This window comes from Perna viridis, chromosome 7, assembly GCF_037379345.1.
Source record: "Perna viridis isolate PV_CMFRI_1.1 ecotype Kerala chromosome 7, ASM3737934v1, whole genome shotgun sequence".
Classification (NCBI taxonomy): Eukaryota; Metazoa; Mollusca; class Bivalvia; order Mytilida; family Mytilidae; genus Perna; species Perna viridis.
Genome location: NC_142451.1, coordinates 41225124 through 41252835, shown reverse-complemented (window position 1 = coordinate 41252835; position 27712 = coordinate 41225124). Strand labels below are relative to the sequence as shown.

Below are 27712 nucleotides of genomic sequence, written 5' to 3'. Positions count from 1 at the left end.
GGCCAAGCTTGTGGGTTCAATGCCAATATTTTTCTTGTGTTTCCGTGACATTTTGGTACTTTGATTTTGAATTTTTGGAAACTTGTCTATAAATATTTATTTCCTCATTGGAAAATGTCAAGGATAGAATATTTCCAAAAGTAGCATCAAAGTGCCAACACTGTCATTTTTACTGAAGTGATTATGATACTGATGAGTAATCTGGGGCTCCACCATGATATCTGTTGAAGTGGCTGTTGAAGCCTAGGTGTCAGGTTTCATGAAATCATTTACCATGATGGTAATTAATCAGCAGTAATTGTACTTTTAGATGTTGTATTATTTGATGGGCTTCAAAGAATAAAAAATATAACAGTACACCTTTTTATTTTGAAAATTAACAAATATTTAAGCATGACAATTATAATAAAATCACATAAATTACATAATACTACAATAATTAATTTTTTACAATTTTTTAGAAAATGTAACACATCATCTTCAACTTTGTTACAAATTAAACCAAAAAAGTTTAATACTTTGTTTTAAAAGTTACAATGAAAAAAAAAATTCACTTTTTACATTGAAATTCTCTATTTCGCAGAATAGGGTAGATGTATGAATTTGGCCCCATTTGTTACATTTTGCGTTGAATATTGAAAAAAAATTGTCTTCGGATAGCAATTTGGTAATATTAACTCCAAAATGTTTTTAAAAATATTTCGCAAACTTTTCTGTTAGTAATAGGTCTCAGTCTTGTATTGATATTCTTGAGTGGTTGTACGTCAAAAGATGGAGGGTAATAAAATATAGTTCTTTTTCTAATTTTTTTTTGTAAAGCTGCAGGAAATTTTGAAGTGGAATTTTAGATTTATTGAAAGATGTATCCAAATAGAAAAAAATGTTATTTTTAATTACATATTCATCAACAAGAAAGAGGAGGGACATCATGTTGACAAGAAGTACTGCAACACAACAATAACACCAAAGCGAAAGTAGAAACCATCTGATTTTGAGTTCAAGATTTGCCCGTGTACCAAAGTTCGTGTCTTTTTGTTTTGTTTTGGCCTCAAATTGAACTTTTACATTTACCTGATCAAGTCAAATGTTCCAAAATTGAATTGAAACTTTAGAAAGAATTTTTGATTTTTTTTTAAAGAAGCAACCTTAACATTGCGGCCTATGGAAAAAGAATACAAGACTGAGACCACATTACAGCTTAGGCGTATTCAGTCGAGACTAGTAGTATTTTATATGATCATTCACCTTCAACTGGCAATATACCCAAACAAATCTACTTTTACCATCTGACAATAGAACCAGAAATAAACATCCCTACCATTATAAACAAACTCATATAAAGAAAACACTTATAAATTTTCATATTATCCATATACCACCATTTAGTGGAACATGCTACCAACATCTGCATTTCTTTGTACTACAATAGACAATTTTAAAGAGCAGATCACCACATCTGCTCTGCCACACATTTCCTAAACAGCAAGACATGTACATAGTTTAAAAAACAAAAACTAACAAAATCACTTCTGATTGAAAACATATTTTCACTGTGTATAATATTTTTCATCACTTATAGAAAATGTTCTTTTCTAATTTATGCGGTAGCCACGCATGCAAACGGCACGTAATAGTCAGTATAATGACGTGAGTGCGGGATTTGAAGATAGATATAATCAAGAAATATTCAGTTAAGAATATTATCTATAGAGCGGAATTTGAAGACGCATGTCGACATGTACTCCCTCTGCTAGAATAACTTGAAAGGCTCGCATCATAATAAAGAATATTAATTTCAAAGAACAATAAGTATGTCAAGGAAGGATATATCTATGATTCACTACAAACATCTAAGATAATCTACGAATACAAAAATAAACAAACTTTCAACCAAAACTCTTCGAGCTTAGAGTATTTTCTTGATGTAAAATACATACAATTAATTTCGAAAATCAAATTATTTCATTCGCATTTTCCTACGAAAGGAAAAGAAAGTTTTTGATTTTAAATAACATATTTTCACATGTAAAGTGGGTTTATGTTTTTTTAGGGGGCTTAGGTTTTTGTATCCTCATATATTTTTAATGGTTATTTATCATTGTACCAACACACTCTGCTAAAAAATCTATATACATAAATATTAATGATATACTGTTGTGTTTTTTCTAAAAATAATATGTGCAATTATATCTATTTTGTAAGAAAAGAAATATAATGACCTTGTTTGAAAGTATATCGCATGACAAATGAGACACTTAAAAAGGGAAAATGAATAATCAATTTATTCCTCTTTCGTCTACCCTGGACTTGACTTTTTATGAGCAACTCGGCGGTTGTTTCTAGTAAAGCAGAGAACGCTTATTCTTCCGGTGCAACTGGTTCATGCTACTAGTTTTTAGTGTTGTCCGAATTGACTCATTTATTTTTGTATTATTTTGGTTATTTCATGTTCTTTGTCGTGTATGTCTGTTTTCCATTTATGGTCCTTGTCCATGGGTAACAAACTTTTTGAGTTATGCTAGAACCTTGTTCCATTGAACCAGACACGTACATCACGAATAAAGAATACTATAAAGATAACAATGAATGAAGACTGCAAGCATGAACACAATACAGTGATACTTATTAACAAATATTTTGATATATGTTTCAATGCAAATGGGAATACGATCAACAAAAAAGAATATGTGACATATAAACTTTTATGTTCAAGGATTGTATATCATACTTATTTGTTTACATGACACAAGAACACTTTAGAACAAGTATCTATTTGCATATCACCGATACGTTGTCTGCGTTGCATTCATTTGAAAATTTTTGACAAAGAAATTTGAAAGGAGACTTTTTAAGTTCTCTGATGTAAAATTCCTGCATAGCTGCAAGGTCGTCCTGACATGACTTGAAGGTGAATCCTATGTTGTACGGGTTGTAAGGTTGAAGATTGCGGACATCAACTGAAAAAAAACATTCTACTTTTAGATAACTTTATGCAATCAAAAGAGAAAAGTATTGACAAAAATGTGATTAACAGGGAAACAATAACATAATAATAATTATAACTAGAATAAAATAGAGAAACATACTAACATAACAATTCAAACATTTTGAAATACAGTTGTAAATAGATTCTGAATCTCATCCTTTCAGTGAGTGACTTTAAAACCGACTGATATAGATCATAAACATTTTAATTGAATATTATCATCAATTAAAACCTTTGATTTCTATATTTTGACTCAGTTCCCCATAAATTTTTTTTTTTGATTATTTCATGCATATTCCAAACGTAATGCAAAAATCATAGTTTACCCAAGCATTTTGGAAGGTCATCACTTGGCATCCATGAACCAGAGGTCACACACACGTACCACTGATTCGGAAACATACCACGTGCTACAGTATAATTAGCATGGCAGATATCAAGGCACACTATTCCAAAGTCTGTTTTCCAGTTGTTGCAAATTATTGCCCCATTTAATGGCGGCGATAAAGGCTTGCATGTATGTGCTTAAACATATTATAGATAACTTTGAATCGAACATTGGGATATATAGAGATGATAGTCAGAATAGCAAATACAATATGTTGACTATTTGAAGATCTGTTTGAGTACAGTTTATGATTACAATGAATTAAGTTTGAAAGTAATGAATACAATATTTGTACTGAAATATAAACACAGCTTAAAGAAACGGATTAATAAACATTTTGTACACTTTGTTATTGTTAAAACCATTACTTTCCTGTAAAAGATTCAAATGAGACTTTTGAACAGTGATTCATTTAAAACGAAATTGGGCAGTCATTACAATTCGCTACTATATTGTTTGTTGTAATTAAATATGTTTAACCTATTTCCATTGTACGTATTCATTTGTAACGATGTCTGTCCTTCTAAATCTTTCTTTATTATCTGTTTATTTGTATCATAATATGAGTGAAAGAGAAAAGAAAAGAAAAAAATATGAAAATTAACAAACAATGTAAATAAGGTTTCGGTGAGTGCCCGTCTTAACCCGTGCTTTATTTGTCGTAGCAATAGACTGTCGAAAACTTACGTCTGATTGTGACATTAAATACACAATCGGTCTTTAGCCCATTAAATGGTTTAACCGCCGAATAGCTAACTGTAAAGTCTCCCCAAGGAAACATCCAACCATTTTTGGGATAGTTTGAAGATATTTTTACTTCCTGACCGTGTGGATCATGAAAATGCGGCTTTGTCCAGTTTACATAAATCTCAAGTTCAGTAGTTTTCAGGTCCATGCTCTTTGGACAGTTGGATACCAATGGAGGTTGAATATCTAAAAGAAACTGAATTTAATAAAGATTCTGAGAAAGTTAACTTAAATCTCATTCAGTGGAGTAGAAGAATTAATGTTTTAAATATTGGAAACCTCTCTGTGTAAAGGAAGTAAGAAAGGAGGGCGGACATCCCGATAACGAATGCAAGTGTGGAGGGTATAATAAAAAAAAAAAAAAAAAAAAAAAAAAAAAAAAAAAAAAAAAAAAAAAAAAAAAAAACGTAAACGAAAACAAAAACGAAAACAAAACAAAATAACATTCAGATAGAAACACAAAAGAGAAAGCAAAAAAAAAAACCAAAACAACCAAACAAAAACACAAAAGCAACAAAAACAAAAACAAAAGAAACAAAAATACCAAAATGTACGGTTAATTGATATGTTCATTACCCGCCTTAAAACGTTACAAGCTGATTTTACCATACCAATATGTGGCATATACTAAATTATTTGGATACAAAAACTAAGGAAAAGTGGTCTAATATTCATATTATAACAAGGCTGTACAATATTGAATTAATTCACCTGGAAACAAAACACAAACGTCGTGCTCCGTTGTAGAGAGTAAACACTTACGATCCAAATGGAACTGAAACATTCACATGGAATTGGTAATCAATATAACAAGTTTACCTTAAATACTCCGAGCCTTCCCTCAAATGAGTAGTACATGTATATTTACCTGTGGAACACTGTCTACCAGACCAGCCATTAGCACATGTACATTTGTATCCATCAGCTATATTTGTACAAGTCGCACCATTTTTGCACGGACCACTTTTGCAGGAAATGAAATCTGCGTAATCAATCATTCAAATGTACAATTTCTGTGGGAACAAATTGCAGGTTATTGTGATTGTTTGTGTGCATTTGTGAGTTTTTCTTTGTAATTATTACACTGAACATGAACGGTTTGCATTTCACGAAGTGTTGCGACATATAAAAACTAGAGGCTCCTAGATATCTAAATCGCTAAACTGAAAACCAAAGTTCCTTTCATTGGCTGGTTGAACATCGAAAGTAAATTTTCTGCAGTACTAGTCTTATAGATCAATCTAAGTCTAACTTTAGTGCAGTACAATGTCATAGAAATCCAACTACAGTTCTATACATGTAGTAATATTTTACGAAATGTAACTAGAATAGGTATTGTAAATATGTAAAGAGACAACAATTCCACCGGGGTGCTTGCTTTGGCCCATAATGCCAAATCGATTGATGCTATAATCCCCAAAATCTTTTTCTAGACAGATACCTGAGGAACATTTGATTTAAATTGGTCAAATAATTTCAGAAGAGTATAAATTTAGAAATAATAACACAAAAATATTGATTTTTACAAAAATTAAATAGCCGTTTTTTAAGTAACGGTCGACAAAAATCCAAATCATTTCTAGGCAGATACTCTAAGGATTATATACACAAAGTTTCGTTTCAATTGGTCAAGGCAGATACTCTAAGGATTATATACACAAAGTTTCGTTTCAATTGGTCAAGCTGTTTCAGCGGAAAAGATTTTTTAAACCATTGATGACGACGACCGGCAAGTGATGGTAAAAGCTCACATTGCCCCATGCCAGTAGAGCTAAAACTCAAAGATATACAGTTAAATTCAGAATTCCAATATTTTTTTATTCTGCTTAAAGTTGTACTATACAGATTGGATTGAGGTGCACTGTTTCGTACACAAAATTGACCCGGTCGTATTTTGTAAAACTTAAAAACAAAAGGTAAAACTTGGTGGAAATATTGATTGTGGGTAATAGAGCATTCGTACATAAATAGATGCAATACTTATGAAGTTAAAGAGGTGTAAAATGCATGCTTTAAGCTATCCGAAAAGATTCAGGACCTGGCCGGATTGGGTTTTCTTCCCTGCACCTAACTTTTATGCAAAATTTCGCACGAACTTTAAGAATTAAAATCATGAACTAATATGGAAAAAAGGTACACCTTTTATTTCTTTTTGTTTTACAATAATACCATGCCCGCCTAATTTTTCTGGCAGTTTTAAAGTGCCTGATATTTTAGAAAACATGTTTTTTGCCAATAAATTTTGAGAAGGCATCCAAAATTTGTAATGAAAACTGATACATTTTTCATGACTAAATAGAAAGCAATATCTATCTTTCGTCGTGGGCCTTCGTATTGTAAGGTTTTGAAAAATATATAGTTTTTACAGAAAAAAAAATGTTGGATTTGCTTGTTTTAAGTGTCTCAATATAGCTTTATTTCCACAATTTATACCATCGTGCAACTTTGAAAATGTAAAATGAAAGGAAATTGCTTTCAGAAATTAAATCAGTTACATAGAATGGGAGAAAATTAATAATTTGTTGTTGTTACCACACTGTGTGACTACTATTGTCTGATCAAATTATCACTAGATTCATTTACGCTAAAGCAAACTGGTGTCAGTGAGATGTATCTTTGTGCAAATTTTTGGTGCATGTAGCACAGAGCGTACCATTTTTCCTTTAATTTCCGAACTATTAGAACATATTCAAAAGAAGAAATCAATAGCATAAATCAGTTCAAATTGAATAAAATATCCTTACTCACATGAACATCTCGGTTTGTTTCCACTCCAGTAACCACTGTGTGAAAAATAGCTTTTCAGACATTTCCTTCTTGTACTGCCACTAATTAGTCTGTACCCATTGTTACAAGAGTAAGTAATTTCTCGACCATATGTATAATATGAACCCTGAATTCTACCATTAGCCAGGGTTCCCGGATTACCACATTGTACCTCTAATATAAATGAAATGTCCTTTCATTGACAACAAAATATTTACGTTAGAAATCAGAAAAATCAATAAAACGTTTCATTGTGACGTCACACACGTCGCATGTATTATCGCATGGTGAGATACTGATCGATATTGAAAGTCGAGTCTAACACCGCTGTGAAATCTCTGACACTAGCAGATACAAACATTTTGAAGTATGTAATGTAGGCTGTTTTGATTGAAAAACTACGTTATATTTGTAATATCTACTATATTAATCAACATTAAGACTTCATATTATTTCAAATTCTAGTAATAGGTTTAAAATTTTATTTTATGCTTTCGACACGCTGTTGTCCCTTTGTGTAATACTGTTGTCTTCGGTTTTATTTAACGAAATATGAGAAAACCTTCGTACCATGTTCACAGCAATTTCCATAATAACCAGGTTTACACGTGCAGCTGTAAGAATCTGAAGTCCCTCCGTTGTAGCACCAGGAATTACAACGTAAATAATCCCATGCCATATCACTCGATGCACATGTGGAATACTCAAACGGACACGAGGGTATATCGGTTGCAATCCACACCTTCCGTGTTCTTTCTCGTTGTCCATTACATTCTGAATCACAGTCACTCCATGATTCCCACGTTTCAAATCTACAGCGACATTTCTTCCACATTTTCTTATTGATTCCACAATCAACAGTAAGAAGAGCAGCAAGCGCAATGAGTAACGAGACTTTAAACAACCAATTCTGAAAAGTAACATTTTTAAGATACTAAAAGAGCCACATGCTAGAAATTATTATCAACCAAACTAAACTATTATTTTTTCTCCCATTCTATGCAACTTACTTTAAATTCTGTGCCATTGATTTAAATGATTTTAAATTGTTTTTAATTTATTATTTAACTAATTTAAATTATACCATTACGAATGGAGAAATAATTTAAACCACTCATTGTACCGAATGACATTCTTTTATTGAGAAACGTCGTGCTATTTTATTATGAAGTGAGTTTTTATTACGACGATGAGTGTTTTCCTTACTATAATGAGAGTTTTATTTATGATGATCATTTTCATTTTGCTAATTTTATTTATTAGGATGACCTGATTTTTTTTGGCGGATCTGTTTACATGCCGTTGCACTCCCCTTTGCTAAACTCTCCTGTCGAAATGGCGTAATTGATAAATCTACGAAACTATATTTTGAATAATTAGACGTCACTGATTTAATCGAAACATTTTGAAAAGAAAAGTGGACATGCACTCTTTTTTAGTCTGACATAAATTTAATGACGCCATCTTTGTGTCTGGCGGTCCGATACTCCTGAAGCCCATGCAAGAGTCCGAAGGCCCACAAAATTATTCCAAACTTTCAATATTCCGAAGCTAGTACGTAGTGGATTTTGTGGTAAATCTAGTAGTTTGAATGCTTGCTCTGAATGTAAACAAAGTCGTTGGTTCAATCTCCGGTCTTTGTCTTACAAGAGACGTATAATAGTAGACCTTACTTCTCCGGTGATCACGAATCATTTGTCAGTAAAAGCGGCTATTATTTTATATGCGATCATAGTAAATCATCATTTGCCTTTGACCTATATGCTTATTTTAGAGAGAGTTAATATATTCCCCATTTTAGAATGTGGGTCGTATACAATTCATATTTTTTTTCATAGGTTTGTCTTCAGCATCGTCAGTATATACTGTTTGACGTTGATTTGTTTTTCTGATAACGATTCTCAAGAAAAATCAAAACCCGTCCTTTCTTTACAACAGTCATAAAATAACCACCGCTAGAATGGATGCTTTTTTTTTTAGAGAGAGTTAATATTTTGCCCATTTTAAAATGTGGATCGTATACATTTCATTTTTTTTTATAGGTTTGTCTTCAGCATCGTCAGTATATACTGTTTGAAGTTGATTTGTTTTTCTGGTAACGATTCTCAAGAAAAATCAAAACCCGTCCTTTCTTTACAACAGTCATAAAATAACCACCGCTAGAATGGATGCTTTTTTTAGAGAGAGTTAATTTATTCCCCATTTTAGAATGTGGGTCGTATACAATTCATTTTTGTTCATAGGTTTGTCTTCAACATCGTCAGTATATACTGTTTGACGTTGATTTGTTTGTCTGGTAACGATTCTCAAGAAAAAACAAAACCCGTCCTTTCTTTACAACAGTCATAAAATAACCACCGCTAGAATGGATGGGTAACCACGCGGTTCTGACAAAATCTAGCGGAAAAGACTTCTTAATTTCTTAATATGCAACGGATGTTCAGCAACAAACTACGTGACATCCAAGTTCTAAAATGGAACGGCATCTAGAAAAAAGTGAGGTCATTATAATAAGAAATCGAACGTAATGAAAACGCTCATTATAATAAAGAAAAGCTTCATCAGGGTAAAGAACGACCTCATCACGATAAAGAAAATCCTCATCATCTTAATAGAAAATCTAATTATAATAAAGAAAAATCTCATCATTATAATGAAATGTCTACCATAAGGCAACAACGGCGTTAAATATTTTAAATATTATTTACAATTTATTCAGTCGATACTAAAATATATATTGAATGAATCTAATTGCAAAAACATAGGAGGCAAGCCTAAATTACTGTTGGGATAAGATATATACATAGGATGCTCATGAGGGAATATCTATTGAACCAGATCTTGAACTAGACAGCAATTTATACAAAGCATGGGCAAACACATGCTACTGTGCTTTATTTAAACGAGGTAATGTGTCATTAAAGCTTATTTAAGGCCCAGTGATATTAAAATATTAAAAAAAAATTATTCAAAGTTTGTTTCAGACAGAAGCATATAACAAAAGCTTAATCTAATAGAACACAGTTTATTTGCGTTTTGAGGAAGCCAATATACTTTTAAAGTGATGACAAAATAAAAAAAAAGCGCTCATCATAATGAGGACAACTATCATCTTCATGAAAAAAACTCTCACCATGATAATGAAAAGCCTCGTCATTATAATGAATTATCTACCATAAGGCAGTAAAGGCGTTCCAAATCTTAAGTTGTTGCTTTACATTTTATTCAAAGTTTGTTTCACACTGTATCTAACAATAGCTTAATCTAATGGAGCAAAGTGTATTTGTGTTTTGAGGAAGCCGATCTACGTATTCAATACGTTTTTAGTGATGAAAACGAAAAAAAATGTCGAATTAGAGTTTGCAATGTTTTAGATTACTTAATTATTTCAACTATCTCTACATTTAAATTTCAAAACCAAATTAACCAGAAAATAGATACTGCCTAAAGATACATAGTGTCATAAATAACTTACAAATAACATACATCCCTTTTATATAGCAAAAACATATCCACAGCAGTTTTAGATATCTTGCACAAAATAAACACATTTAGTCATAGTTTTCCTTTCTCATGTCGTCTCTCCTAGATTTGCTTTTCATGAGCAACTCGGTGGATGTTTCTAGAAAAGCAGAGTACGTTTACCCTTCCGGTGCACCCGGTCCATGCTACAAGTTTTTAGTGGTGTCCGAGATGCTCATTTACTTTTGTTACTTTATATGTATTATTTTGGTAATTTATGTTCTTTTTTGTGTGTGTCTGTTTTTCATGTCTGGTCTGTTCCTGGATTTAATTCTTTTGATTTCCGCTAGAATCTTGGTTCTCTTGATTACTCTAAAAGGACTCGAGTTGACTAGATATGAAAATATTTGTAAAATAACTTTGGGATAATCACATGCTACTATTTTACTTTATACACACACACACAAAAAACACAAAACGAAAAAAACAAAACAAAACAAAACAAAACAAAACAAACAAAAACAAAAACAAAGACAAAACAAAAACAAAACAATAGACGACAAAAACATCGCACAAAAGAAGTAGCTAAATTGTATATACACAGTTGATTACATCCCTTTAAAACACTTAGGTGAAGTGCTCCGTAAGGATTTGCAGTGCCTGCTTCTTGCGTTCTTGCATGACACAAGTCGTACTGTTTGCAGAAGGTCAAATCCGGTGAGAGAGAAAATCAATGACAGATGAATTTATTTCTCATATCGGAAACGGAGCGTCCATATCAGTCAGCCAGGTCATGGTGACGACCGTAAATATTATTGGATGACGACCTATATCAATTGGCAAGCAACGCATACTTTTTCCTTTAGCTATTGCATAAACAGTTGAGTCCTGTCTAGAAATCGATGTACTGGTCCTAATCTTAAGCTAAGGGTATGAAATTAGGTAGAATGTAACTATATAGGAAAAGGTAGTTGACAATGGAGAAATCAAGGTTTCACTTCGTTGTCAATGTTGAGGAGATGACCAAGATAAGAGGCAAAACCAAGCGTGTCTGTAGTTTCCTTGACTCCAAGATCTATTCGGAAGAGGAAAAAATAGTCACTACTTCCAGGATTATTAAGTGTTAAAATATCATCCATACAGGGAAGCTGAAATTAAACAACTTAACCAACTTGTGTTTTAATTTGTTTGCACAAGTTGCGGATGAAGTTAATTTCATAGACGTATTATAAAATTTCAGTAGATGTTTACAAATATAATGTCAGTCAGAAAGTTTAAATGATTTCATCATCTATATTATTGTTGCTATTCGGTACAAGAAAATCGTTTCATATCGAAAGATAAAACAAACATATATACTTCGTATTCCTTCACTCGTATGAGGCTGACTTTATATCTGATCTGATTAGAAAGAAAGAATATTGTTTAGTTAGATCCTTCAATCTCAGTTTCCGCTATATACATGACGTGTTATCTTTAAACAATCCTAATTTCGCGGATTTGATACATCACATCTACCCAAAAGAACTTGAGATAAAGGATACTACAGACACTGTGAAGTCAGCCTCATATCTTGACCTACACTTAGAAATCGGTGGTAAAGGAAAACTATTGACCAAACTTTACGACAAACGTGATGACTTTTCATTCAGAATTGTCAACTTTTCTTTCATCTGTGGCAACATCCCTTCGGCTCCTGCATATGGAGTGTTCATAACTCATACGTTATGCCAGAGCTTGCCGAAACTACGCAGACTTTTTGTATCGCGCTAGAACTCTAACAAATAAGCTTCTGGAACAGGGTTATGTTGCTACAAGATTGAAGTCATCACTACAGAAGTTTTATGGTCGTCATCATGAACTCGTGGATCGTTATGGTGTATCCATCAACACCATGAAAACTGATTTATTCAACGGGTCATAGTTTTCCTTTCCTCGTTTGTCTACCGTGGACTTGACTTTTTATGAGCAACTCGGCTGGTGTTTCTAGAAAAGCAGAGGACGCTTACCCTACCGGTGCATCTGGTCCATGCTCCCAGTTTTTAGTGGAGTCCGAGTTGCTCATTTACTTTTGTTACTTTGTATGTATGATTTTAGTTACTTTATGTTCTTTGTTGTGTATGTCTGTTTTCCATGTCTGGTCTTTGTCCCTGGATTACATTCTTTTGATAACCGCTATTACCTTGGTTCCCTTGATTACTCTTTCGTATGTTCTTCGTGAAAAACAAGTATTTAAAATATTCAGTCTTTCTGTAAGCTTCTGACGTGACATTGTGGTATAAAGTGTGGAAAATTTTTTACACATATATAATTAATATTTGCTCAATAAATTCAAAAATATCCACTCAATAATCTAACACGTCAATTGAAATATATCGAGCTTCCGATTAGAATCTTAATGCAACAATAGGTATGTCTAGTTTAGATTAAAAATATTTGATTTTCGTAAATTACGAAACTTGAAAAAAATAAAGAACTACCGCTGCTCAAGCCAGGGAAACCCGTAGACAAACTAAATAAGGGAACACCAACAGGTATAAAAGGTGAAGAACAAATGAATGTAGCAATGAGGCACATTGTTTCGTATCCAAAGCAAACCTAATCTAATGTTGTAAATATCAAATGTTGAAATTCAGTTGATAAATTAGATTATGAATCAGCTAAATTCTATGTAAGTCCTCCTTCTTAGCTCATGTGGCCGAAGGCCATGTGAGTTATTGCCATCACTTGGCGTTCGTCGTTGTCGTTGTTCGTCGTCGTCAACGTCCGTCCGTCGTCGTCGTCTGTCGTCGTATGTCGTTGTAGTCGTCTACAATTTTTCAAAACTCTTCTCCTCTGACACCACTTGACCAATTGGAACCAAAGTTTGTATGAATGTTTCTTAGGGTATCATGTAGAACTGATATGGGGATATTTGATCCCTCGAAAAAACATGGCCACCGTTACTAAAAATAGAACATAGGGGTCAGACAGTAGTTTTTCGCATCTATCTCCAAAATTGTTAGGTTTTACCCAATTCTGACTAGGTAAAAGTGTTCAGCATTATGTGATCTATTTGTGGTCAAATTTTCATTTTGATATGGTAAGCCATGTTGGCGTTATTACCCTTTGTAAACGTCTTTTTTCGCTATATTGAATGTTATTTCTTTCAAACATTTTCTCCCCTGACACCACTTGACCAATTGGAACCAAACTCGGTATGAATGTTCCTTGTGGTATCGTGCATAGAACTTATGTGGGGATTTTTGATCCGTTGAAAAAACATGGCCACCGTTACTAAAAATAGAACATAAGGGTCAGACAGTACTTTTTCACATAAACAATGTATCTCCGAAATCGTTAAGTTTAGCCAAATTCTGACTGGGTAAAAAAGTTCAGCATGATGAGATCTGTCTGTGGTCAAATTTTCATTTTAATATGTAAGGCGTTGTTGGAGTTATTGCCCTTTTCCGATGTTTTTGTTTGCTATTTTGAATGTTATTTCTTTCAAAAATCTTCTCCTCTGACACCACTTGACCAATTGAAAACAAATTTGGTATAAATGTTTCTTGGGGTATCCTACATAGAACTAATGTGGGGATTTTTGATCCGTCGAAAAAACATGGCTGATGTTACTAAAAATAGAAGATTGGGTTCAGACAATAGTTTTTCACAAGTATCTCCAAAACTGTTAGTTTTAGCAAACTTATTTCTATAGCTGAAATGACCCTTATTATAAGGCCTTCAAAAGTCATCAGGGATCAAAGTTGTCAGCTGACTCCTGTAAGAGTTATTGCCATTGAAAGATGAAAAATGACAGCTTTTTTACAGTCTTCAGCCATTATCTTTAAAACTATAAAGGAAAGAAACTTTCTCTCACTGAAATGATCCTTATGATAGTCCTGCCAAAGTCTTCTTGAGACAGAATTGTTGGACAACTCCTTGTTAAATGTATTGCCCTTGAAAGACAAACTTTAACAAGGTGAGCGATTCAGGTTCCTGGGAGGCTCTTGTTCAGGTATCAATTTGTTGATTAGTAGATACATTATTCAACAAAGAATATACATACAGTTTATGTTTTTAAATATTAGTACTTGTGTATGAAATCTAGTTTTCCTTATCTTCAGTTTTTACATGCAGTTTATTTTATTCGTCTTGTTACAGTGTGTATGTAGATCGTCTTTGTTTTCTGTTTTCATGTTCAGGGCCCTGTTTCATAAAAAAAATCTCAAATGGAGGTTTTACTCAAATCATTGAGTTTTCCTCAAATCTTCAATTAAAAGGGATCCGACTGGTCGAAATTTCAGTTGAAGAAGACTTTGAGGAAAATCTTAATGTGAATTCTTTTTATAAAACCGGGCCCAAGCCATGTTTTGGGATTTTGAAGTATTTGAATTATCCCACTAATTATGCTTTTGGATATTTTTGCCGATTTTATAACGAGAAATCAAAACTGCAATAATTACGATAGCATGTAATTCTGTAATAACCATAGTCACGAAAACACTTTACTGGTTTCGTATTTTCACACTAACTTCCTGTACGAAAAGTTTAAGGAAAAAATCCATAATGCTTTAGTACCGGTCTTTATAAAATTCAGGTAGAGATGATCAACCCACACTTTTCCGGTCTATATATGTTATATTTCTGTATCAATAGACCGTTCTGTTTTCATATCGTTATTTTTTTTTAGAAAACCACGCGTTTATTTCTCACTAAAATCAACCTAATCATATCAAATCAAGAAAGATAACTCTTTCAAAGTGCCAATATCATATACTATTTATATAAGTTTTAAAGTTTGGCAAAATGACGAACTAAGACTAATTCTATGGTCAGTAACTATCTCTGAATAAAAAATAAAAATGAATTTAGTGGGATTTTTTTTTACATGTATGAATTTTTATAACGACTGCTACTTAAGTATAGTCCAAATATGTCAAATCAAGTACCTTGTATCAGTTACATTAACCATCTCATTCAAATCTTAATAGCATGACAACTTTTAAAACCTTCATATATTCCCAGTACATAAAATATTGTTTTCCCTAAATCATGTTCTTGATTACACTGGTTAAAGATGAAAGTTTTAAATGTTAGTATTGTTATGAAGATTTCTATCTAGGTATTTTTATCAAGAAGATTTTTCATGATAAACATGATTAGAGGTCGGTCCCAGATTTGACAATGTATAAAATACTTATAAAAATAAATGAAAATATCCTGAATTGACCTTTCAAATGCGTTCAAAGGTATATCAGTTTTCCAAAAGTTTAAAATTAAGTCCTTGGGCCACATAGGAACCACTGAACTTCCCCTTGTGGAATCTCTGGGACTATGATTTTAAGGTAATAAGATACTTTCATAATTAAGGTGTTTGCCATTTGGCTATTACTGCAAAGTAAAAGACATTCAACAAAAAAGAGGGTAAAGTGCTTCAATTTTAGTAATTTTGTTTGACATGTGGTTGACTCGAGATTGGTTGATACCACGTCAAAACGTAGGATATTTTGATTTGATATGGGGCCTTTTTATTATTTACATCAAAGTCTTTCTAAAAAAATGTTGCGTAGTTTGAATCGTATTTAAGAAACAGTCTTTATAAAACATCAGATTGGGGTATTCGTGCATGAATTCATTTTACTTCCAATTCAGAAACAGTTACAGATCACACAACTAGTTTAAGTTTGTCATTTAGTAATTGCACTTTCGAGATAAAAATATCTAGATTGTGTATGAAATTGAAGTTATCGTTCTTGAAATGGTTTGATTTGGTTGATTTTATTGGGCGATACATTTATGGCTTTCTCAAAAATGCAGATCTATTTACAAAAGGGACCATCGTTACGTAAAAAAGCATATGTAGACCGAAATGCATCAATTATTCGGTCGGTATTTTACATTATGATTCACCTATTTTATAGGCAGTGTTTGAATTTTATATGGACTGATTCTTAAGTTTTTATCATTTTTAATAATAAAAAATTCTACTCCTACCCCAATGAAAATGAGAAAAGAGCAACACTTTGTAAAAAAGCCTTCTCAAACTCAACTGTAATCTTGAAGATTGATTAAACATTTTTTGTCACTGCAAATTTAAGTATGATGATATACTGGTGCTCCAGATATTAGTTCGTATTCTTCCATGAATCAGGATTACCAATTCAGATTCCATTTGTAGATCGTTGTTAACTCGTATATTTTTCTGACTCTGAATGATATGGTGTATTTACTACTTTAAGTTTACATTTAATAAAAAGTCATATCAAAGTATCATTGAATTTTCCATTTTGGGCAATTTATTCCCTCAGCCACAAATCGTGTAGAAAATAATTACAAAAGTACTCAAAGCCTCTAGAGTGTTTTTTAAGCCAATTGACGGCTGAAATATTTTAATTTAAAAGAAAAAGACTTGGAGGACCTGATACATTTTATGTTGCTAACATGACTATTCATTTGTGCATTTTATACAGACCTTTTCAAGGGAAAGTTACTCCTAAAACCCCCTTGCTTCACACTGTTGAAGAGTTTTTGAAAATAAGCATTTGAAAGCTTGAAAGTATTGAAAGAATGTTTCAGATTTCTTCCTGATCAGACGCAGATTTAATTTTCCTTATTCAATTACATAAGATGTGTATCAAGTGTCATACATTTTTTTAAGTTTGGGGAAACCACCAAAATATTTCACTTGAACGCATTTTGAAAGGTCAAAACATGATCCTTTAAACTACGAGGGTCAGCTCTTATCAATGATAACCAAAACAAAATCGAGGCAATATATTTACAATAATATTCACACTGTATTTAAATAGTTTTAAGTTATTTAGGAATATAGTACCAGTTCGAGTCCGGCGGAGGAAACGGCCAGCGAAAGCTGTATTTTATATAACCTAGCTGGCGAATGGTCTTGGGCGCTGGACTTTGTGCAGGCGGTGTTGCCATGGATGTCACAGCGGTACGAGTTCGACTCCAGCGGAGGGAACGACCACAAATTTGTCAGTTCTAACATCGTTGGGAACGACCACAAATTTGTCAGTTCTAACATCGTTGGGAACTTTGCCTTTTCTAAGTGTAGGCCAAGATATGAGGCTGACTTCATAGTGTCTGTAGTATCCTTTATCTCAAGTTTTTTGGGGTAGATGCGATGTATCAAATCCCCAAAATTAGGATTTGTTTAAAGATAACACGTCATCTATATAACGGAAACTGAGATTAAAGGATCTAGCTAAACGATATTCTTTCTTTCGGATCAGATCAGCTATAAAGTCAGCCTTATACGAGTGATGGAATAGGTCATCAAGTGGAGGAGCACAATTTGTTCCCATTGGAATGCCGACCGTTTGTTGAAAAACGCGTCCGCCGTACTGGACAAACATGTTGTCGATTAAAAATTCCAGAATTTTGTAAACATCTTCGTCTGTATATTTGGAAGATGATTGGTAATTATTTCTTTCAAAGCATGAGGAAAAAACAATCAGTATATCATCATACTTAAATTTGCAGTGACAAAAAATGTTTAATCAATCTTCAAGATTACAGTTGAGTTTGAGAAGGCTTTTTTACAAAGTGTTGCTCTTTTCTCATTTTCATTGGAGTAGGGGTAACATTTTTTTTTTTTATTAAAAATGATAAAAACTTAAGAATCAGTCCATATAAAATTCAGACACTACCTATAAAAGATGTGAATCATAGTGTAAAATACCGACCGAATAATTGATGCATTTCGGTCTACATATGCTTTTTTACGTAACGATGGTCCCTTTTGTAAATAGATCTGCATTTTTGAGAAAGCCATAAATGTATCGCCCAATAAAATCAACCAAATCAAACCATTTCAAGAACGATAACTTCAATTTCATACACAATCTAGATATTTTTATCTCGAAAGTGCAATTACTAAATGACAAACTTAAACTAGTTGTGTGATCTGTAACTGTTTCTGAATTGGAAGTAAAATGAATTCATGCACGAATACCCCAATCTGATGTTTTATAAAGACTGTTTCTTAAATACGATTCAAACTACGCAACATTTTTTAGAAAGACTTTGATGTAAATAATAAAAAGGCCCCATATCAAATCAAAATATCCTACGTTTTGACGTGGTATCAACCAATCTCGAGTCAACCACATGTCAAACAAAATTACTAAAATTGAAGCACTTTACCCTCTTTTTTGTTGAATGTCTTTTACTTTGCAGTAATAGCCAAATGGCAAACACCTTAATTATGAAAGTATCTTATTACCTTAAAATCATAGTCCCAGAGATTCCACAAGGGGAAGTTCAGTGGTTCCTATGTGGCCCAAGGACTTAATTTTAAACTTTTGGAAAACTGATATACCTTTGAACGCATTTGAAAGGTCAATTCAGGATATTTTCATTTATTTTTATAAGTATTTTATACATTGTCAAATCTGGGACCGACCTCTAATCATGTTTATCATGAAAAATCTTCTTGATAAAAATACCTAGATAGAAATCTTCATAATAATACTAACATTTAAAACTTTCATCTTTAACCAGTGTAATCAAGAACATGATTTAGGGAAAACAATATTTTATGTACTGGGAATATATGAAGGTTTTAAAAGTTGTCATGCTATTAAGATTTGAATGAGATGGTTAATGTAACTGATACAAGGTACTTGATTTGACATATTTGGACTATACTTAAGTAGCAGTCGTTATAAAAATTCATACATGTAAAAAAAATCCCACTAAATTCATTTTTATTTTTTATTCAGAGATAGTTACTGACCATAGAATTAGTCTTAGTTCGTCATTTTGCCAAACTTTAAAACTTATATAAATAGTATATGATATTGGCACTTTGAAAGAGTTATCTTTCTTGATTTGATATGATTAGGTTGATTTTAGTGAGAAATGAACGCATGGTTTTCTAAAAAAATAACGATATGAAAACAGAACGGTCTATTGATACAGAAATATAACATATATAGACCGGAAAAGTGTGGGTTGATCATCTCTACCTGAATTTTATAAAGACTGGTACTAAAGCGTTATGGTTTTTCTTCCTTAAACTTTTCGTACAGGAAGTTAGTGTGAAAATACAAAACCAGTAAAGTGTTTCTGTGACTATGGTTCCTACAGAATTACTTGCTATCGTAATTATTGCAGTTTTGATTTCTCGTTATAAAATCGGCAAAAATATCCAAAAGCGTAATTAGTGGGATAATTCAAATACGTCAAAATCCCAAAACATGGCCTGGGCCCGGTTTTATAAAAAAATTCACATTGAGATTTTCCTCAAAGTCTTCCTCAACTGAAATTTCGACCAATCGGATCCCTTTTAATTGAAGATTTGAGGAAAACTCAATGATTTGAGTAAAATCTCCATTTGAGATTTTTTTTATGAAACAGGGACATGGACGTGAAAACAGAAAACAAAGACGATCTACATACACACTGTAACAAGACGAATAAAATAAACTGCATGCAAAAACTGAAAATAAGGAAAACTTTCATACACAAGTACTAATATTCAAAAAACATAAACTGTATGTATATTCTTTGTTAAATAATTCATTTACTAATCAACAAATTGATAATTGAACAAGAGGCCCCCAGGAACCTGAATCGCTCACCTGGTTAAAGTTTGTCTTTCAAGGGCAATAAATTTAACAAGGAGTTGTCCAACAATTTTGACTCAAGAAGACTTTGGCAGGACTATCATAAGGATCATTTCAGTGAGAGAAAGTTTTTTCTTTTATAGTTTTAAAGATAATGGCTGAAGACTGTAAAAAAGCTGTCATTTTTGCATCTTTCAAATGCAATAACTCTTACAAGAGTCAGCTGACAAATTTGATCCCTGATGACTTTTGAAGGCGTTATAATAAGGGTCATTTCAGCTATAGAAAAAAAATTTGCTAAACCTAACAGTTTTGTAGATACTTGTAAACAACTATTGTCTGAACCCAATGTTCTATTTTTAGTAACATCAGCCATGTTTTTCGACGGATCAAAAATCCCCACGTCAGTTCTATGTAGGATACCCCAAGAAACATTTATACCAAATTTGGTTTCAATTGGTCAAGTGGTGTCAGAGGAGAAGATTTTTGAAAGAAATAACATTCAAAATAGCAAACAAAAACGGAAAAAGGCAATAACTCCAACATGGCTTTACATATTAAAATGAAAATTTGACCACAGATAGATCTCATAATGCTGAACACTTTTACCTAGTCAGAATTGGGTTAAATTCAACAGTTTTGGAGATATATGCGAAAAACTACTGTCTGACCCATATGTTCTATTTTTAGTAACGGTGGCCATGTTTTTCGACGGATCAAATACCCCCATATCAGTTCTACATGATACCCCAAGAAACATTCATACAAACTTTGGTTCCAATTGGTCAAGTGGTGTCAGAGGAGAAGAGTTTTGAAAAAAATGTAGACGACTACAACTAAAGACTACGACAAACGACGACGACGGAAGGACGACGACGACGACGAACAACGATAACGACGGATGCCAAGTGATGGCAATAACTCACATGGCCTTCGGCCACATGAGCTAAGAAGGAGGACTTACATAGAATTTAGCTGATTCACAATCTAATTTATCAACTGAATTTCAACATTTGATATTTACAAAATTAGATTAAGTTTGCTTTGGATACGAAACAATGTGCCTCATTGCTACATTCATTTGTTCTTCACCTTTTAGACCTGTTGGTGTTCCCTTATTTAGTTTGTCTACGGGTTTCCCTGGCTTGAGCAGCGGTAGTTCTTTATTTTTTTCAAGTTTCGTAATTTAAGAAAATCAAATATTTTAAATCTAAACTAGATATACCTATTGTTGCATTAAGTCACCGTATGTAGGATATAAATACACACAATTCTTCTTTCTGTTAAGATAACATTTCTCTTAAATCTATTATATTTCAGCTGCCATTATTGTTAATGCAGCCTTGAAACAGAAAATTAATATTTTGAAATGGTAATCTGAACATAACGTAGAATGGAGTCCCTGCAATCATCTCCGATTCTAATCGGAAGCTCGATATATTTCAATTGACGTGTTAGATTATTGAGTGGATATTTTTGAATTTATTAAGCAAATATTAATTATATATGTGTAAAACTTTTGACTTTTTCCACTTTTCATACCACAATGTCACGTCAGAAGCTTACAGAAAGACTGAATATTTTAGATACTTGTTTTTTCACGAAGAACATACGAAGTATATATGTTTGTTTTATCTTTCGATATGAAACGATTTGCTTATACCAAATAGCAACAATAACACAGTTGATGAAATCAGAACTATTTAAACTTTCTTACTGACATTATATTTGTAAACATCTACTGAAATTTTGTAATACGTCTATGAAGTTAACTCCATCCGCAACTTGTGCAAACAAATTAAAACACACGTTGGTTAAGTTGTTTAATATCATCTTCCCTGTATGGATGATATTTTAACACTTAATAATCCTGGAAGTAGTGACTATATTTTCCTTTTCCGAATAGACCTTGGAATCAAGGAAACTACAAACACGCTTGGTTTTGCCTCTCATCTTGGTCATCTCCTCAATATTGACAAAGAAGTAAAACCTTGATTTCTCCATTGTCAACTACCCTTTCCTATATAGTTACATTCTACCTAATTCCATACCCTTAGCTTAAGATTAGGACCAGTACATCGATTTCTAGACAGGACTCAACTGTTTATGCAATAGCTAAAGGGAAAAGTATGCGTTGCTTGCCAATTGATATAGGTCGTCATCCAATAATATTTACGGTCGTCACCATGACCTGGCTGACTGATATGGACGCTCCGTATCCGATATGAGAAATAAATTCATCTGTCATTGATTTTCTCTCTCACCGGATTTGACCTTCTGCAAACAGTACGACTTGTGTCATGCAAGAACACAAGAAGCAGGCACTGCAAATCCTTACGGAGCACTTCATTTAAGTTTTTAAAGGGATGTAATCAACTGCTTGTATACAATGTAGCTACTTCTTTTGTGCGATGTTTTTGTCGTCTATTGTTTTGTTTTTGTTTTGTCTTTGTTTTTGTTTTTTGTTTGTTTTGTTTTGTTTTTTTTCGTTTTGTGTCCTTTTTTTTGTGTGTATAAAGTAAAATAGTAGCATGTGATTATCCCAAAGTTATTTTACAAATATTTTCATATCTAGTCAACTCGAGTCCTTATAGAGTAATCAAGAGAGCCAAGATTCTAGCGGAAATCAAAAGAAATAAATCCAGGAACAGACCAAACATGCAAAACAGACACACGCAAAAAAGAACATAAATTACCAAAATAATACATATAAAGTAACAAAAGTAAATGAGCAACTCGGACACCACTAAATATTATAGCACGGGTTACCGCTAACAGGCAGTATTTTTATTTACCTGCCTGTCGGAATTAGCTTGTGAATTAGATTTTTGCCCCTCGGCTTATTTCACGGTTTATTCCCATTTGTCCCACATTTGAAAAAAACTATATTCCCAGTTGTCCAACATTCTTATAACAACAAATAATTAATTAGTGTTTTGACAAAGTTATAGTCTTTTTCTAGTACTCCACTATCACCATCTAGTCATATACATGTAGATACATATTTTTGATTGGAATTATTTTAACTAATTAAACCAGCAGTCATATAATAACTTTTAATAACTGATCACATTAATTGGCTAATCAATTTCTTTCTAAGTGGGCTTGCTTATGAGCAACATGCCACTTCAGCTTGTTGAAATCAATGTGAACACATCTCAAAAGAGGTATATATAGAAAGTAAAAATGTCAACTTGAATCAAAGTCAAAATGGCTAATGCACAGCTAAACATAGAATTCATAGAGAACAGTAGAGGTGGACAAAGTCTTGTTCACAACAATTACCGTTTCCAGATAAAGAATCGTCGTGAAGAAAGGGTTTACTGGCGGTGTGCTGTCAGAACATGCCTAGCTACTATAAGAACCTTAAACAACATACCAGTAGGTTACAACATTCAACACAACCACACAGCAGAGCCATATAAGTTAGAGGCAGCAAAGGTGTCAAACACAATCAAAAAAAGATGTAGAGAAGAAGCAACAGCTGTACCAAAACTCTATGATGAAGAGGTAGCAAAATTGAGAACACCTGAATGGAATGAAGAAGTACAAAATATGGTTGAAAAACTACCAACATTCCAGTCTTCTAGAAGCATACTTTATAGACAACGTTCCCGTCTACTACCAAAATGCATTCAAACTATCCACATGGAATATCTCCGTCTGTTACCAGGCATCAGTACAAAGGATTGGAAAAGATCTATTTTATTTTATAATAAGTTACATATTTTATAGCAATAAACATACTTCAGGAACAATTTATCTATAGATACTACATAATACAATTAGATAATATTCAGAAAAAGACTATACATAATTACCTATTGTAATAAGGGTGTGAAAACAACTAATTAACATGTACACAATTCCCACTTGTCCCACACATTTTTACCTGTAATTATAAAATGTGGGACAACTGGGATGACACCTATTTCACCGAGGCGAACTACCGGATAATACCCTGGGGACAAATGCTTTGATCTGCCAACATTTTCCATGTAAAATGTTACTGGAGGTTGTGGGGTAGGGGTAAAATGTTTTAAAACATAAGTTTCATAAGTTTACATTGTTATCAAAATAACAACTAATTTATAGGGGATGTTACATGTAAATATACATTAGATAATGCATTGCATAGGACATTTTCATTAAACATATATATTATTTGGGGGGGGGGGCTAATTTTATTATTGCGGATTCAAATATACATTTTTATTATATTCATTATAATGTAAATTAAAATTGCCCCCCCCCAAAAAAAATAAAATAAAATAAAAATAATAATAATAATAATAAGATTTTTTTTTCTTAAAAAAATTGCAGTAAACTTATTTTGAATTTTAATATTTATTTTTGGCAGAACAACCATCAAAATGTGCAACTAAATATTATTTATCTAGTTTACTTTAACATGATAAACATTTACTGTAAAAGTATGATGTAACATAATTTTCATAACTATAGTTTTACAAAAATTGAGCACCTTTGTTAGAAATATTATTGATGACCTGCTGATCCTTTAGTACATGATGACAATTTGAAAGATTATTGTTACATATTATAATTTATAAACAATTATTATTGTTCAAAATAATACAGTAAGAGTTATTGTAAATAATAAGAAAAGATATATTAATTAGAAAATAAAACAGTGCATTTTTGATGAAGAAAAAAGTGTTGTGAAATTGTTATTTACTAACTCAGATAAATAAAAAAAAAACCTCCATAATCTTTCATTTAAATTTCATTCAAAAAACTGTATTGAGGTCGTAATGAAAGCAGAATTCTTTAATTGTCGTCCATCAAAAATTGTGTTGTTATTCAACACTTTTTACTTTATGGTATCATACTCTTTTGAAGGCAAGATTTCATACACATATATAGTCTTATTGATCATAATTGTTGATATACTTGTCATTATATCAAGAGTTTACAGAACAAAAGTAATAATCAAACAAATTAATTCAAAATATAGCACATATTGCTTTAAATCTGATGAATTTCAATAACTGTTACTTTTATTTCAAACATTAATTAAGTAGCACTCCAGCTAAGGATCATGCAGAATGTGATTCATGGGTAAAAAGCCTACATATTTTTATTTTTGATATTTTGTTTGAAATGTCATAGTACACAGAAATTAACATGTGGTTTTTCATATAACCCGTGCTCTTAGGAGATAAAATTGTATAGAATGCACTGTAGATTTCAAAATTAAGGGAGATAACTCTGTAAATGGCGCTCAAGTACAATATAATCTACTGGATTTTCAATGTGGATTATCTCCTAAGAGTAGGCAGATTTGAATGAATAATTACACATTTCATAGTATAGACTCATAAAACAACTTAATTACAAAAATAAAAATATGTAGCCTTTTTGGGGGCGTAACACATTTTTCAGATTTTGTATGATTCTCAGCTGGAGTACTACTTAAAATGATTAAATCATGGAACTCAATTAACCTTAATAAACATGATATTATTATATTTTATTTAATTAATAATATGTAATAATCTTTTGTATTCATCCAGTTTGTAAATTTTGATGCTATTATAAAAAGTTTTCAGAATGACAATGTTTTTAACTAGTACCCAGACACAATAGTGGTCACTTAAGATAGGAAATTAAGTAATTAACACATCATTTAAAAAATGAAAATATGATAAGGATACAAAGATAACATGTTTTCCATACCTTTGTGTTCAATACCCTAATAATTAAATTTGTGTTGAGATTATCCATATATTGCAAAATATATAAATCTATATATATATTGCATAACAATTCATCACCTCCCACTTAGTCATCCAGAAAAGAAACTAGTGAACCCCTATATGAGTTTCCATGGAATTAAATAATGATTGGTCCCGATGCACTAATTATACTTGCTTGGTTTTTTACCATCAAATTTCTGCCTATACCTATACCGTACTTAGCAATTTTTATGTGCTATTGTTTGTTATGAGTTCGTATGTAGTCAGATTATGTTTGTTAATGAAAGAATAATTATGTTCACATGAAATAAATCCATTTCTCGCGATGATCATACATGTATTGTCGATATGACATCTAATTATTCTTCACTAATATGTAAGGATTTAAGTGATCTTTACCTTTACGGGAGAGAGTTGAGCGGAATGAGTTCTCACAATATTAAGGTGACATTAAGGTGAAAATTACAGAGCGAACTACAAAAAATTGCTTTGCACATTTGACTTTTCTGACATCGTTGGGAACTTTTCAGACCCTGTTATGCTTATTTTATCTTCCCTGTATCATTTTGATCCGATGGAGCAATGTAGCGAATAGAGTCGTCACATTCTGAGATGTTTATATAATACTGATTTGTTGTGACATATATCGTTAATTTGATCCTCTATCCTACAAAATAACACCTAGATGAGCTGCCCCGTACTACCATACATCATGTACGTAGTTACAGCCCTAGATTTATCCTACGAGAAGGAATGACATGGCTATTTTATTTCCGAAACCTGTTAAGCTTTTTACGAGAGGGTAATAGCCAAAACGATTGTCAGCCCCTGAGACATGTTATAGAGTGAAGTATTACCCTCATATTGAACCAATTTAAGTTCTGCAAACTGACATGAAGTATAAAAATATTTGTTATATATGTTCGATACTCAAGCCATTATTTTAACCATTATTGTATTGTTTGCAAGTACTCATGAGTTCGGCGAATGTTTGTTTTAGTATTTTGCTACAAATGCGACATGAAATGTTAATGCTTCACATAATCAAATAGTATATATATCTAATTCTTTTACGGAACGAGATTTTGTGGATTGATTTTCTTTTGCAGAATTTGCTGAATCTACTGTATAATGCTTGAGAAACACGTCCTTAGTTTCGAGCTACTTTAGGTAAAAAGATCAAATTTTGCCACCTGACTTTTTTAATCTAGTGATTACCACAATAAAAATGCGAAAAATTGATTGCCGGAAAAAAATTCCAACTTTCAGATAACAAAACGTAATTGTGTCTACTTAATAGCCATACTTAACGTGAATGTCTCAGTCATAGTTTCACATATTGTGTATTGTGTGCTACTTCGATTAAAAAAAAGACGAAAACATGGCGAACATAATTAATACGAACTTGAATCGAATATATACAAAGGTTAACGTCGCCTTAACATTTATGAAATACGTGTAAAAATGAGTTTTGGTTTTTATCAGGAGATACCAGATAAGTAAACAAGGATAACACTAACTGTCCCAACGAGACGGCATTGGGAGCCTAAAAAATAATTATCTTATTAAATTTTGTATGGGGCAATTTTCAATATCAACAAAAATTATTGAAAACAGCTAAAACTATAATAAACTATTATAATTATATTGATTGTGTCTTAACATCAATACCAAACGACAGGACGATTCAAAGAAGACTTTACGCTGATAAAAAATACTACAGTTACTTGCATGTCAAGCCCTGTAATTAGCATGGCGACAGTGTTGTCCAACTGGGCAATTTATTAAATTAATGACGACTTTACCCGACATATAGCAAACGTATCGCTTTGGTGCGAAAAAAATCCGCTAGTTTCTCGAGATTGAAATAACAAATTTGTCGACAATTGGAATATTCGATTGTGATCTATAATATAAAAATTATAAGACAGCAAAACCACAGAGTAGGAAATGATTAAATCTTACCATATCTTTACGTGTCTCCTCTGAATTATCAAGTTATAATGTACTAACATACGGAATGGAAAAGAGCACTGTTTAGTATTACAAGTAGGAATTTGATTGCATGAGAGTTTAA

At 32.3% G+C, this 27712-nt stretch overlaps 1 protein-coding gene across 2 annotated transcripts; it reads right to left on the bottom strand.

Moving 5' to 3' along the window:
- Positions 1-349: 349 nt before the first annotated feature.
- Positions 350-27711, bottom strand: LOC148612732 (E-selectin-like). Of its 2 annotated transcripts, none has more exons than XM_088594404.1 (7): positions 27601-27711; positions 7458-7797; positions 6870-7061; positions 4990-5103; positions 4062-4307; positions 3313-3510; positions 350-2957 (listed from the first exon to the last, which is right to left on the bottom strand). In XM_088594404.1, exons 1-7 carry the CDS (start codon positions 27601-27603, stop codon positions 2770-2772), a joined length of 1281 nt encoding a protein of 426 aa, XP_088450530.1. In that variant the 5' UTR covers positions 27604-27711; the 3' UTR covers positions 350-2769. The 2 variants fall into 2 exon arrangements, with proteins under 2 accessions (XP_088450530.1, XP_088450531.1); XM_088594405.1 differs by having other exon boundaries at positions 2622-2957; positions 3313-3396.
- Position 27712: the final 1 nt, after the last annotated feature.

What these genes read in the sequence shown, in the direction of transcription:
- LOC148612732 (XM_088594404.1), bottom strand. An exon ending in TGGAAATTGCTGTGAACATG is followed by an intron (nt 7,062 to 7,457) that starts GTACGAAGGTTT and finishes CATTTATATTAG; the next exon opens with AGGTACAATGTGGTAATCCG. An exon ending in AAACAAACCGAGATGTTCAT is followed by an intron (nt 5,104 to 6,869) that starts GTGAGTAAGGAT and finishes TTGATTACGCAG; the next exon opens with ATTTCATTTCCTGCAAAAGT.